General features: G+C 44.0%; 2 protein-coding genes across 7 annotated transcripts in view; one reads left to right on the top strand and one right to left on the bottom strand.

Moving 5' to 3' along the window:
- The window catches only part of foxp2 (forkhead box P2), a 106,033-nt gene extending 102,145 nt beyond the window's left edge, over positions 1-3,888 (bottom strand). For 3 of the 6 annotated variants that reach the window (XM_030440125.1, XM_030440122.1, XM_030440123.1), the window contains exon 1: positions 3,291-3,885. The gene's annotated coding sequence lies outside the window, so the exon portion shown is untranslated. Of the gene's footprint in view, positions 1-3,290 lie in introns of all 6 variants that reach the window. The other 3 variants (XM_030440121.1, XM_030440120.1, XM_030440117.1) reach the window with 3 other exon arrangements.
- Positions 1,618-14,638, top strand: ppp1r3aa (protein phosphatase 1, regulatory subunit 3Aa). The gene is made up of 5 exons (XM_030440116.1): positions 1,618-2,241; positions 7,712-8,594; positions 9,780-9,838; positions 9,952-10,046; positions 10,601-14,638. Exons 2-5 carry the CDS (start codon positions 7,813-7,815, stop codon positions 13,724-13,726), a joined length of 4,062 nt encoding a protein of 1,353 aa, XP_030295976.1. The 5' UTR covers positions 1,618-2,241; positions 7,712-7,812; the 3' UTR covers positions 13,727-14,638.
- Positions 14,639-15,247: the final 609 nt, after the last annotated feature.

Here is a 15,247-nt window from a genome sequence, read left to right as displayed (position 1 = left end):
TTATTTCACACTGCTTTAGGGGAACATAAACGAAATGTTTGTTTTATAACTCTGCAGGCACGTCCCTCTCTGACACAGATAAAAGCTTCTTGGCTTTGCGGGAGCCAGGTCATTTGTTTGTGGCTTTACAGTCCTTGGAGGGAGGTATGATGACGTAGGCCGTGGTATTTGCAAAACAATCTCTGCAAGATATATCTGACGCTTGATTGTTTTGGCGAGTAAATATATAACTTGGCCGTGCAAACATTAAAAACCCTGACAAAAATGAACTCAAACAAATTCTACACTAGGCTACAAAAACCCGACTCTTTCCTCAGATAGCTCTTAACTCACCCCTGTGTGGGCAGCCTGCAATCTCCCCTCTAATCCTCATCTCCTGACCCCACCCTGCACGGCTTTCTCCGGCCAAACAGTCACAGCGTTCCCCGCTCGCAACAACAGCAGTGTCGAGTCGGGCTTAAGAAGTGACCCAGAGCGTAACTAAAAAAGTCTGAGCTGTCTCAAGACTCTTAGTAACCGTGGCACACAAAACATCATTACTGTGATGTGGATAATTACAGTGCGAAAGGGTGGCCTCTTAAGCATGTAATACACTCTTTTATCTTAAGAAGTCAATCTCTCCGAGTCTGACAGCTTGCAGCATATGATCCCGGTAAACAAATACTTTGGAGCGGCACAAAAGTGCCATTAAAGGCCAAAACTGTCAACACAAATTCCACTCTTTACAGGGGGGAGGGAGGGAGGGGAGGAGGGAGGGAGGGGGAGCTGAAGTGGGAGGGGGGGGGGGGACTTGATCACTTCTGGTTGCTTTAACTTGCATGGAGGTTGTCATGGAAACATTTCCATGAAGTTAACAGGGATAAAACCTGGACATTTTGCCATTTAATTGCCTTTAAGCTTTGTGACGGTGCCAAGTTAGCTAGATATGAAAGCACACTGTGGATGAGCTCGGCGAGATGTTTAGAAAAGTGAAGCTGGTGCACCACTCCCTTGATTTTAAAAAAAATAAAAATTCTTTACCCCATTTCTCCCCCAAATGCAGCAACACCTCAAGGGTTGAGCGAGCAAGTCTGGTTCATTACAGAGGTGTTGGGGGATGGGCGATGGTGCAATTCAAAAGCTAATCCAAAAGTGAGCAAGTGTTTCATTGCCTATGAGTCAAAACAGAAATGATGCGATCTGTGCATAAGAATCCACTTTTCTGGACTTCGCACTTCCTGCGCCGAGCTCTGCATCGCGAGCAGGTTCTACATTCACAGTGGAGCGCACGCAAAGTTCTCACAAGATTGCAAAAACAAATTGCAAAAGCATTTTTCTCCTTCGGCTCGGCTGGAAGCAACAATTTCCATATCTGAGATAAAATCATGCATCAACTGGTGTTCACTGAGCTGAAAGCTGAATCTTAATTTTGATAAATGATTGAAACGTATGACAGGGTATACACATTAATCCTGAGGAGGACATTCATTTTCCTATTACCATAATGTAGAGCACGACCGCTCAATGATAAATGCAGCAATCAAAAAATGGACGCAGAGTGGGGAGAGTCCGGGTAATAAGTGCACTGCTCCCAACAACGGTCAGTCACAGAGGGAGACTAATGGCGAGACTGCCTCCATCTCTCCTTTTGCCTCGAGAGAAAAAAAGGAAAACATCCTGTTTTACAAAATCAAGTGACCTCGCAAGTAAACACCGGAGTACGGACTGTTTTAAACTTGCTTTAAGAAATGATTACAGGGGCACTCCAACAAAGGGGCTGATTGTGCACTGTCGCTGACATATTTCACAAGGGGCATTTATTGCCGCCTGGCCTTTGAAGAGTGAGAGCTGCTGAGTGAGGGGGGAACTGGCCCACACCTGCATAACTGAGGAGGGAACACCTGTGCACCCTGCGGCTCGAACAAGGAGGGTCGATCCAGCTAATCCAGGGGTGAAAGCTGATCAGAGGACAGGCCCGGAGAGTTCAGCAGCTCCCACTATACCTTCTTGTCCTTTCTTTACCAAAAAAGAAGAAAATAAAAAAAGTTACATCTATTGCTATTTGGGCGACAGTGGCAAGACACCAGAAAGTGACATAGAAGCTTTTTTTTCTTTTTCTTTTTTTTTTTTTTTATGTTTAGCTTCATGAGTTGATATCGGAGGTTGATGGTTGTGAAAAACTGATTTGCTATCAGCTTCACTGTTTGTTTCTGGACAAGGAAAAGAAAAGATGGGATGTGAAAGTGGAGCGAGCAAGGCACGGTAAGGTGTTGACTGCTGACGATCATAGATATGGATCACGCAGATGAAGCATTGATAATTACACCGCAGCCTTTGCTTATCATCTATTTCTGCTTCATATTTTTAAGCGCACAGGCTCGAGCTCGAGAAAGTGTAAGGAAGGTGTTTTGAAAAGATGAACAATGCTAAGTTGAAAAATGCTTTTAAAGCTGTTTACAAGCCCTGTGTGTCACAGGTGATAATATCCACTCTACAACACTGAAGGAATGCATTAATCCTACTTCACAAATAAAGATGCCACATGGATTTTTATATGTGACACCTATAAAAAGTTGCATTTGCACATAAGCAATTTAGTGTTTACTTCAGATTTTTAATTGATTAGTGCAATCCAGCAACAAGGAATTAATCACAGCCTACAATGCATATATAATCTGACATTATATGTTATCAAAGGCGTTTATGGCTCAAATGCACATCTAAGGACGCGGTTATCAATTTTATCAGCCAATGCAGCACGTTTTAGTGCAGAACACGCTTTAAAATTAGCTTTCAGACGTGACGTTCATCACTTTAAAACTAAATTAAATTTTAAAAAGAAATATTTGTGAGATGCAATTTGCAAGCTGGTGTTTTTTCTTCTTTTTTTGTAAATTAATTAGAGCTTAAACAGAGCAATAACACGGAAATGTATTTATTTTTTTTAAGTCCGCTTTGAGCGTTCAGACCAGGCGGAGGCTGACCGGAGCTGTCCGAAGGTCCCCACACCAGCGAGCTCGAGGTCCGCCGGGTGAAAATGTAAACAGCTGCTCGCTACTTTAAAAAAAAAAAAAAAAAGCACGGTGAAGTCCGCTGGCAACGTGAGCATTAATATTAACATATTAATAACAATAACCAATGTAAGTTTCATTTGCAAACACTAATAATAAAGTTGCACAAACGCTAAAGCTAGCAATACAAAGACAAACTTGTGGCCGGCGGACCACTTCCCCCTAATTCAAGTACGGTGGACAACAAAAAAGTCAAAGAGTGCGGAGAAGGAATAAAGCTCTCGGGCTAGAAAAACTTACCAGGGAGAGAGAAAAAAAAAATGGCAGGTATAATTTTCCCCCCTCGCGGTAAAGTCAAAAGGGACACGCCAGGTGAGAAGTCGTCGTCCTTTCCTGTAACTCTCTCTGTGCACAGAAATCTTCACACGTGACTGTCCAGGTTCACCATAACGCGGAGTACAAAAAAAAGCCGAACAACAAGCTGCAGAGTAAATAAAAAAAAACACACACACACAGGCTGGAATATTCCTCCGCTGGGCACCTCTGTCGGAGACACACACACACACTCTCTCTCTCTTTCTCTCTCTCTCTCTTTCTCTCTCCTGCTGTCTCCCGTCAACGCCGCTGTTATTACTAATGCAACACGGGGAAAAGCAGTACACTGAGTCCTGTTTGAATGACGCGCAATGCGAGGAAGACGCGGCTTGTTTTTTTTTTTTTTTTTTTCTTCTTCTCGTTACGATTCAAACACACATCAAGCCGTATCCCCGGCAAGCAAAGTCTATTTGGGACTAGAAACACCCCCCCACCACCACATACACACACACACACACACACTCTCACTCCACACTCTACACTCCACACCCCCCCAGGGGAGGCACTTGCTTGTGCGCGGAGGTGTGTTGTTATTTTTGGGCGTACTGCGACCCCGTGTGACGTCAGGGGCCACCTGCTTTCTAAACAAGAAAGTGGTTGTTATAAAAAAAAAAGAAAAGTTTGTTTCCCTCCCTTTTTTTATTTATTTTTTATTTTTTTCTTAACAAACGTTTTGTGGTCTCCGTGTTCCTCTCCTCGATGGTCTTGTGTTCGGAAGTTTTCACGCGTTGTTGTTGCTGATTGTTGTTGTTGTTGTTGTTGTTGTCCCCTTCCAGTAACGGCGCGTGAACCTCTCCACCCCCGCGAGATAAGTGCGTTCCTCGGGAAGGAACTTGTCGCTTTAACGCAAGGATAACAGCAAGCAGAAACTATTTTAATAATAATAATAATAATAATAATAATAATAATAATAATAATAATAATAGCATTCATACATAGTCCAATAATGTTCCATGTGTTTTTACAAGTGAACTACCCATCGTATTAAAGGGAAATGAAAGCAGAGGAACCACACTGGTGCAAAATTAACAATAACATTTGTGTGAACGTGTGTCATCACCAAGCTTCAGCATCCTTCATGGCAGAATGTGAACTTGGACCTTCAGCATCACTTTTTGTGGCCAGACATTTTTAAATGAGCCTTAAATTTTAAGTATATATTTACATGCATCTGTATATATATATATAGCTATATAGAGAGAGAGAGAGATAAAGAAAATAGCTTATAGTGAAAAATGGGATATGAAAGTGTGTGTATACAGTAATACGATGTGCAACCTGTAACTGTGAATGCATCACAGATTATTTTGTATTATTGTGACACGAAAAGGCAACGCAGTTACATGTTTTCATCCAAGTGATAAAATCGCTGCAAAATAAATAAACACTTTATTCCAAAAATAAATTAACACAAACGAGATGCACTGTTTGACTGAAGGAATTTTTTTTTCTTACCCTCTCCGTCATACATTCACGAGGTAATTTAGCCTTTTTTTATTCATTTATTAGTAGATCCGAAGCCAGAAGTTAAAAAAAAAGAAGAGAAAAAAAAAGGTTTGCTTTATTCTGTCACGTCTTTCTTTTTTTTCCTTCTTCTTCTTCGTCTTCTTCTTCTTTTTTTTTTCTTCCCCCAAACCGCTGAGACGTTCACGGTCAAGAAATGAATGACCGGATTATTATCAACTGGAGAAAAGAAAAGGGTGGAGGGGGGGGGGGGGGGTTCAGCCTGAGAAAAGCGAGAAGTGTGTCTTGTTTCATTCTCCCTACTGTCAACATTTAAATGCTGTATTTTATGTATTATTTATTTATGTATTGAGATGAATGTGATTTGTTTGTATGTGTTGTTGTTTTTTTTAATTAAAGACCTTGCAGCCAGAGTGGCATCACTCAATATGTCAGTGATTATTTAAATTCTGTTAAAAAATTACTCGACAGCCCTCCTCTTATGTATTATTATTCATATAAATAATCAAAGGTAAACCTTTTCCAGAAGGCTACTTGTGCCCAACATGGTGGTAGAATATATCCAAAATGCCGTTAAATGGCCTAGTTTTTTTTAATTTTTATATATGTTGGTTTTCTATTTGATGTGCTTTAAAAAAAAAAAAAAAAATACAAGTGTTATTCCAGTTGAACATATGGGACAGCCGTATTATCTTCTCTTCTGTCCAATGATATGTGTCTGTTAGATTCTCATGTTTTTGTTTGTGTTACAGATTCTTATAAAAAAAAGAAAGAAAGAAAGAAAGAAAAATAAATCCGACAAATACAAGCAAGAGGAAACAACATCTGGAAAGTGATGAGGATGGGAAGGGAGAACGACCATCACGGAATTGTGGTGGTGTGCTGCCACCTACTGGTCGATTGTGAGAACAGTCTGTCCAGGGTCACACTTTCAGACAGTGGACTGGAAATGTTGCTTGGGATGTTTTCTTGTTTCTCATTTGCCTTTATGTTAAAATAGTTTCCCTCTAACATTACCTCCACAGTTGGAACTCATTATCATGTCGGAAGTGCAAACTAAAAAAAGTGCAAATTCACATGCCTGGCTGAGGTGCTGTCTCGTCGGGCATGTGTCTAACTCTGATCACAGAGTGCCATCTACTGATATACATTAGACATACACTTTAGACACACACTGTCCTCTGTAGATATTAAAGAGGTCACAAAGATATGTTTTAATACGATTAAAGAGGTGCTGATTCAGCTCTGTGATCTTCTTTATGTATCTTTTTCCTGATTGCTACATTGTTGTTTTGTTCTATGCATTTGGTGTTGACAGTATTTTCAAAAATAAATGGCATTTGAAACACTTGTTCATATATATATGCCTTTTATTGAAGTTACCAAATGTGAAACTCTGATTCTATATAAGGACTTAAACTGCAATTAAAATTAAAAAAGAGAACCTCTGTGGCTTCATAGCCTGGAACAAAGGGTCCTTTGAGGACAAAAACCCACTCACCTACCTGTGAAGGATTGTATAACCAGCCCTAAAGTCTATTTACAAGATATACTGGATTTTTTTTTGGGGGGGGGGAGTTACACTGCATATCAAGGATTGGGGGGGGGGGGGGGTCATGCATGTATTTGGTCACACGCCAAACTATAGAACAAGTTAAAAATTTGACCTGACGAAGGCACTGGATGAACAGTCAGGGGATCATCAAAGTTCTTGCAGTTTGTTCGGAGGTGGACATGAACGTTCAGTTTAATTGCAATCCAACCAGGAGCTGCTGAGATGTTTCAGTCTGGAGCACAGTGGAGGACCCACTGACACCGCCGTCCATCCATAACTGAAAAACTTCTCTGTGTACTTTATATTATAGAGACATTCCCAATGCATGTTTCTCAAGTTTTCTCAAGTCTCACCTCAGTTTCTATCACTCTTCCTCCCCCCCGCCTTTGCCTCCTCCAACAGCGCGGTTCTTTGTCTTTTTGCAGCGTCGAGTTTTTACAGTTATTCCACTTGTTCCATCCTTACCTGGAAAAACAATGGCACTTCCTGTTTTGGTTCGACGTGCTTCCTTTGTGCTGTGACTCGTCCTTTATTTTGTTGCAGTAGAAATCGAGCTTGGTAGCAGGCCAAACAGCATCGTTAAAGTGAGGTTCATAGGGAACCAGTCCATGCAGGGATGGCATCGTTTTTATTTACAGCCCTTATGCTCCGCGATCAGTATTTACTCCCGGATGACAAGTTAAAGCAACAAAAAAGTTGTCTATTGCCAGTTTGAATAGACACATATTTTGCTTTAACTAAGCATTATGAAGTTAGTGTTGACGCAAGGTGATGTCTATAGAATAATGACACCATCAGTGTTTAGACTGGTTCGCTTTAAACCTTTTCATTATGCATTTTTGTCTGCCGCTGGACACAAAATCTCCCTGGGGGAAAAAAGGAGGTTGACTGTGACTATGTTCCAGTCCAGTTGGCCGCCCGGCACCATTCCAATCTGCTTTCACGTCTACATTATAGACCAAGTGCATAAATAAACTCACATTTTCACATCGAAAAGGAAAAAGGGAGAGCAATAAGGGAGTCTACGGCGGCAGCAGCGCCAAAAATAATACCACTTGGAAATGGTTGGGGGCCGGAACTTCTCTGCTTCCCTTTAACATGTCGGCTTGTTTCCACACTAGTTTAAAGAGCTTTATAAAAGCTCTGATCTCATGTATTTATTTTCTTTCTAGCAAACATATTGTGTGAGGATAACTGAGAGGATAACTGGCCAGCCCTGGTCTAGTTATATGTGTCCTATTAATAGGCCTAGCTCAGACGCACAATGTTCAGCTGTAACCGAACTCCATCTGCAAGTCACGTCGTCTCCCTGCTCTCCCCTCTACAGTTTCACCGCAGCCGGGCTAGGGGCACTCTGGTCTGTGCCACCCTCCAAGCCAGACAGACGGCAATACAGGCAGACAGCAGCCTCCCAGACCGCAGCACATTATGGAGGCCATGTACATCAAACCCTGGGAAGAGGACGGGGTGCTGTTAAAGGCAGAGGGACAGGAAAAAAGTGGGGAGCCGGAAGAGGGAGCGACGGAGGCCTCGTCTCGGACGGGTTCCACGACAGAAGAGGAAACGGACGAGGACTCGGAACCAGAGCCCCCACCGGTTGTTCGGAGGAAGGTGTCATTCGCAGATGCATTTGGCCTTAACCTGGTATCAGTTAAAGAGTTTAACAATGCTGAGGAGACAGAGTCGGATGTCAGCCTGCCCCCTGAGAGGGAGGCAACCCTTCCTTTGGAGGAGTTCTACATGTCCTGTCTGTTTACAGTCCCCTCGTCCCCGGAGGAGCTGGACCAGAGGCTGCAGGCGCAGATGGTCGAGTTGGAAAGCATCGAGCTCCTTCCTGGAACCACCACAATCCGCGGCATCGTCAGGGTGGTCAACCTCTGCTTCAGCAAGTCCGTTTACGCTCGAATGAGCCTGGATCGCTGGGCGAGCTTCTTCGACCTGCTGGCGGAGTACGTGCCTGGGTCTAGCGATAGGAAAACAGACAGGTTTGCCTTCAAGTATACCCTGATTCCTCCCTTTGAGAGAGAGGGGACCAGACTGGACATCTGTCTGCGTTATGAGACCTCAGTGGGAACATTTTGGGCTAATAACAGGGACATGAACTATGTGCTGTTCTGCCACCAGAGGGGACACGTACATGAGCATGGGCCTTACGTACAAGGGGAGAGTGCCAGCTACAGGTGCACAAGGAGCTGTCTGAAAGGCTACAGGTGAGTGAACCTAACACCTTTTTTAATCTATCTATCTATCTATCTATCTATCTATCTATATATCTATCTATCTATCTATCTATCCTGGCTGAAGGAAGTCACAACCCAAAACTCAACAGCAGTGTCTCTTTTCAGTAATCGTGACCCAGTCACTGAAGATAATCCACAGACTTTGTTGCGAGGAGTTTCATGTAGGAACTATTTTCTTGTTCATCTACTACATCTAGTAGACATCTACTGTTCATCTCATCTACATCTACATCTGTAGATGAGGGGCTAGCTAACTAAGCTGGCTAATGTCACAGCTCAGCTCATTAATGTTTTCTTCCCCGCATGAGCCTCTCGTTTTTATTTTTTGGGTTCCTCGAGCTCCAAAAGCCCAGTGCCATCTAGTTCCATAATAGTCAAGAGGAGGCAGACATCTCTACAGCCAATACCTCACCAATTAGGCAACTCACACCAAAACAGTCTAGGTGAAAGAATATCACTGCAAGTAAGAGTAAAAAGATGTTGTTTTGATTTTGGGCTGAACTGGCCCTTTAAACTGCTCTTCTCAGGGTGGAAGCACAAGCTTCCGTTGGCTGCTGGCCGGGCCGTTGTGTGTTTACAGTAAGCTGTTATGTAAGTTTTCAGTACATGTATTGCCCATTTATGGTCGGGTGTGTGTCCAGGTTTCCATGATGTCTCAGCATGGCAGAGGGAAGACAGACACCCTCGCTTTATCCTCCTTCACAGCAGTTCACAGATGGCTGTTTTCTGCTTTAGGGGCGAAGGCTTCTTCATGTGTGTTAGCTTCATGATCTGTTCTGACCCGCCCCCGTGTTAAAGTTATTGAAATGTGATAAGACAGCAGACCGTCTGAACACTGACAAAGAGATTTTGTCAAGTGTTGACGACGCCTGATGAAAAACATGACAAAACTTTTCACAAAAATGAGACGACAAGGCCCGCAATGATGGTGGCTCTTGAAAAAACAAACAACACACACCTCACACATGAAAAGCAGCCAAACATGGAAGCACTGGAGCTTGACTCTAAAAGGATGGAGTCCCAGTTTGATCATGTGCAACATTTTCTCAAGTAATCATTGAAACAAATTGGGCATTTTGGAATAAATCTGTTTAAACAGCTGCAAAACATCTGTGGACTTATGTAACATTATTCTTACCTTGCTACGAACCACAGGAGGGGAAGTGCAGAGGAAAAGACCAGGGACACCAGTAACACATCGGCTGTGGTTGCAGGTGTGTATACATTTTGTTTATGCGCGTCTGCATGCACACATATACGTGACTGTGTGTATACAGTAGGCGTGTAAGCAAACCTTGACCCCTGTATTTGTCTTTTTTTGCAAAAGCGGCGGCCACGGATAAAGCAGCGGAGACTGACAGGAAGACACTGGACAGCACAGAGATACAATCACTACTACACCGCAAAGAACACAAACCTTCGGTGAGGTTTATCTATCTATTGTCTCTCGGGCTAACACGCTTCTTGAAGTCTGCCTGCAACAAAGCGGCTTGTTTACTTTTTTTCTCGAGCTGCAGACATAAACTGTAGTTACGGAGCGTCAGAGTGCATCTGCAAAGACGCGATAGCTGGGCCGAGATGCATGTCATGCTGCACGTTGCTCCGTGTTTCCCAGAAGGGTATGAAAAGTCAGCTCACCTGACACTTGAGAGCATGTCTGAAATCACTCACATGCACGCTATTAATAATTAATGCAACCTGCCAGATAACGTGCAGGAAAGTTGATGATGTAAACAAAAAACGTGCTGAGGGTTTCAGCCGTGTTGCGCTACATTGCATCATCGCGTTAATGTTAGATATCAAAGAGTACCTGACGGCCGGGCCATTTCATTCAGCTTTTGTCATCTTGCCAGGATTTAAAGTGGACGGTGACTCCAAAGACTAACAAAGTTTTGAGGTGGTAGCCTGTGGTCATAGTTCTAGTAGTTGAAGCATTAACACTTGGCTTGACCGCTGACCTTTGGCTTTTTTGACAGGTGGATAGCATAAAAAGCGGACGCAGAGCAACACGTTTGGCCCGTGTGCAGGACTACCTCTCCCAAAGGAGGCAGCACATACCAGAGTCTGATTCACATGACTCAGGCAACGGTGGCCAGAAAGTTTCTCAGCCGTTGCCAGCGCTGTGGGGTGACCCTGCCAGCTTTCTCCATAAACGCCAGAAGAAACAATCCAACGAGAGTCCACAGGCACTCACTTACCATGAGATTCCCCTGCTTACGCTGGACTGGAACAGTGACAAAGCCCATCGGCGAGGGTCCGCTCACGTGGGTGACATCTGGAATGGGACAGCTAAAATGACCCTGTCGAGAGCGGCAGTGGAAAATATAGAGGATCCACCTTCTGTTAATGATATGTGGGAGGCCTTTCTTAACGGTACAGATGATATCGCTGGTACAGAGACCTCAGTATGCGATGCGTGGCAGGCATTTCTTAATGGGCCAAGCTGTACGAACCGCTCGGGCGTTCGAGAGTCAGAGTGGCTGCAGACAGCGGCGTCGGTGTCTCCCTCAAACGATAACGGGGCCAAGACCAAATATGCAGCAAGCAGTCAAGAGCAGGAATCTCAGGTGGGCGCGGATACACCCACCACCTTACACGGGCAAACCTCGGCAGCATGTCAGCCGCTGCCAGAAACATCGCCGGCTAATGTCGCCTTGAACACTGCGGACCACCAGCCAGCAGAGGCATGTGTCAGCAGCCCACGAGATGACGACACGACGACACGAGATGCCTTCCAAAGGTCAGAGACAAACTCCGTAACAGACACTCCGCAGGAATTTAGCCTCGAGGGGGCAACGCCTGTGTCCAAGGGCTCTGTTGACAGTTCAGCGGAGTGTCACAAGCAAGCGACGTGGGAGCGAGAAAGAGACGGAATAATAGAAAGTGCAGAAGGAATAGGACAGGATGAGCCCTTCACGCCGAACACAGCCGACTTCGTAACAAGCTCAGGGGAGTTGGAGACAACAGACATGACAGCAGAGCCAGAGTCTCAGAATGCCAGCACCGTTGATAGGATCTCACAGGGAGCAAGGCTGGCTGAGGGTCTTTCTTCCAGCGGGGAAGGGCAGGGTACGGGTACCTCGCACAATGCGACGGATGACACGCTGGCATTTAGGGGGACAATCAGACAGGGGACAAAGGATGGGGAGAGGTTTGTCTTTTCCACATCCAGACAAGGAGCCGAGGAAGGGATGGCGAAGGGCTGCACAGAAAATGAAGTAGTTACAGGAGAGGAGATATTTAGGCCACAGGAAACAGAGGAGTGTGAAATCTCCCAGAGGTATGCAGATGGAAAGCATCGTGAGGAATTCAGGCTGAACCGAAACAGTGAAAATCCATTAGAGGAGAATGAGAGCGGCGAAGATGAAACAAGGCCTGCACAGTCACACGCAGATGAATTCAATCCGGACCAGACCTGCGACGAGACATTTGAGCGAAGCCAAACAATGGCAAGAAAATTCAAATTGGGGGAATCAGAGAATGACGATGCCGCATGGCAAAAGGAAGGCTTGGAAGTATTCAGAGAGGCACAGGTGGACACTTCCTGCTGTGCAACGAGTGAAGAAACAACGAGACTAATTGGTGCAGAAGTGGGAATTACTCAGGTGTTAAATGAGGATGCATGGCAGCGTAATGACGGAACACATGATGAACAGACAAGGTCAGTCCAAGCAGGGGAAGTGGGGGACAGTGTTGGACAAAAGTCTGAAACAGGTGAACATGCATTAGCCTCAGATCAGACAGAGGAAGGAAAATGCTCGAGTTCTGAGAGAATAATTGAGGAGAGACAGGAAATAAACCTTCCAACAAAGACAAGAATCAGATATGACCATGACACATCTCCTACAGATAAATGTAACCCACATCCGGTAGAGAAGGCAGAAATGAGACAAACCCATTCACAGGACAATCTGAAGGATCAGAGAGAGGACGCGGGTCACGAAATAAGCCCCGAAGAAGTTACGGCGAAGGAGACCGGCGCGAAGAGAAACACTTCAACAGACCTTCAACGCCGAGCGGAGACGTTAGAGAGAATAGAGGAAGATATGAGTCAGAGAGACAAAGATGAGAGGGTGAGTATTGGAAAGCTGAAAATAGAAGCACCGGGGGAGTTGATGGGTAATGTGGGCAACCCTCAGGGGGAGAGGAGGAGTGCACCAGCTCAATTGAAAGAACAAGAGTTGTCAGCGGAAGTCGAGAGCTCTCCACGTGTTGAATGTAAAAAATTGTCAGAGGGAACAAAAGACCCTCTTACAGCAGAAAATACCGCACCACTCCAGGTGATAGAGTCTGGAGTGGAGGAGACGTTCGTAGAACGATTCGGAGAAGATTTGGTCAGGAGGATTTGGGAGGAGGTGTTTGATCTGAAGGCGCAGGCCTCTGACAGAGACGCAAATTTTGATGATGGAATGGTGGGCGAGCTCGTAGACACAGCTGATATCACACTCGATCGCCATCTTCCCTTTGAGAAAGACTCTGATGATGCTTTTGATTCAGGTGTGTTTTCCTTGACAGAACTGCCACCTGATCCAAATTCGAGCCTCTGTCGAGGCCTAGAGCAAACCATAGCGACCGAGAGCAACGAATACTCCCCAAATGAAAAAAGTCAGTCGCTTTACACAATAGAACAAACTCACTTACTCCCAGAATCTCAGGCTGATTCGGACTCAAGTGCTCCTCTCAGTCAAGATCTCATTTTAGCGGCTGGGAGAAGGTTGACCGAATCTGCCCAAAGCTCTCCGAGTGATCAGGGAAACTGCGCTCAAATAAAAGCACCATCAGTCACCCGTCAGGGGACAGGCAGACAAATAGAAGAGAGCGCAGTAGCCCACAAGGAGAGATTTAATCAATCAGTTCCCCGAGAGAGATCCCCCTCTGAGACACTAAAAGAGTCCGATAGTCTTGTTTGGTGGAGTGTGTTATACATCCTCAGTCACGTCATCCGACTTTTAATCTGCGCCCTCTTGGTCGCTGGGTTCTTCCTCGTCGTTTTCATGTGGGATTTCCCAGCATTCTCCGCGCTCTACGGATTTTCATTGAGCTGGTGGTTTTATAAATGGAAGAGGCATCGAGTGATGGGAAACAAGGGGATGGTGGGATAGTGCAGCATTTTTCAACACTAGTACATCAAAATCAAACGAACTGTAAAGTCTTCAATATCTTTACGCTGTACATTCAGAACATCGTGAAGATGATTGGAAGCCACAAAATGGTGCAATAACATTAAGTCCTTCTCAGAGCACTGGTTGTGTGTTTGGCAGTGTGTATTCGCCGTATATCTGGTTGTTTGTTTTCCATTTTTAAGGAAATTTAGTGCAGTGGTTCCCCCAACTTTCTGGCTCGTGACCCCTTAAAGGTCGAGTTCGTAAGATAGTGGACTTTTGAGTGTATTTGACGAGCTGGGAATGAGACTTAAAAGCCAACTTTCTTACAAAGTGGACCTTTAAGACAAAAGGAGTGTTTTTTTTTTGTAACCAGTTCATCAGTAGAGTGTTTTTATTTATTCATTTTCACGTTCACTATTTAAATGATTAGAAGAAAGTGTGAGAAAACAAACATTTCACTTTATTCCTCGTACTATGTATCGTGCCCCCCCCCCTTTTTTTTTTTCGTGTCCCCTGTGTGGTGTATTGGTAACCACTGAATTAGTGACCCAGGAGAGATTTGGCTTTATTCATCAAATCAACAAACACATGTATCTTTTTAAAAAATTATCTTGAATTTAATTTGAGCAAAATTTCAATAAAAGCATTGGATTTTTTTTTTTTTTTTGGGGTTTTTGGAAAATTTCTTTGAAAATTCGCCTGCTGTTGAATGTCTGCAACCACATGTGTATGGTGTGCGATTATTTGCCGTGTTTTATGGGCCCAAAATCACTTTAAGATGCGCTCAAAGGAACAAAGTGGGGATGTGTTTGGTTCGTGTAGGGAAGGGGTGCAATAGTGGGGCATTTGAGATTTGAAACTTGTCTCTTTACTTGCTTTTCTTCAATAAAAGAAAATCACATGACTGAAGAAACCACTTGTTTGTGTCTTTCATGCCCAATATTTGCCCATATGTGTTTTGTCCTTTTTTAAGGGTCAAATTTCAGATTTGGTCTGATTTCATTTGTTACATTTCTGTATTTGATGTATATATACAGTTTATTATGCACCTTCTCCTTACCATTGTTTAATTATCTCCTTTTTTAAGCATTTAATAGTTCTTTGGAATAATATCAAAAGGGTTATTCCCCGAATAGAGCGGACCTGTATGAGTCTAACAACTTGTTCTGTATCCAACCCTGCATTTGTAGCAATCAAGCCTGTCACACTGAATTCCTACCTGTTTAGCCACTGTGAATGTCACTGGACAAAACCTTAAAGGAGAATTTCGGCCGTTTACAACTCATATCCCTGTTGATCGAGGTTACCGAGTGCTGTCAGTAGGAAAAATAACGTGATTTTTTTGCACAATATTGACCAGATATCAGGATGGCAGCTAAAGCGAACCTATGGGGGCAGACATCCTTAAGTTTCACTTTTGGTTATGTCTGCCCCCATAGGTTCGCTTTAGCTGCTGTTCTGATACTCGGTACATATTGTTCTCGTTATTTTTCCTAATGACAGCACTCAGTAACCTCG

This window comes from Sparus aurata, chromosome 14 (assembly GCF_900880675.1).
Source record: "Sparus aurata chromosome 14, fSpaAur1.1, whole genome shotgun sequence".
In the NCBI taxonomy this organism is placed as follows: Eukaryota; Metazoa; Chordata; class Actinopteri; order Spariformes; family Sparidae; genus Sparus; species Sparus aurata.
The sequence above is the reverse complement of the archived record's forward strand: the minus strand, read 5'-3'. Positions and strand labels throughout refer to the sequence as shown.

Coding starts and splice junctions, on each gene's coding strand:
- ppp1r3aa (XM_030440116.1), top strand. CDS start 7,813: ATGGAGGCCATGTACATCAAACCCTGGGAAGAGGACGGGGTGCTGTTA. Junction 8,595..9,779: donor AGCTGTCTGAAAGGCTACAG/GTGAGTGAACCT, acceptor TACGAACCACAG/GAGGGGAAGTGCAGAGGAAA. Junction 10,047..10,600: donor GCAAAGAACACAAACCTTCG/GTGAGGTTTATC, acceptor CTTTTTTGACAG/GTGGATAGCATAAAAAGCGG.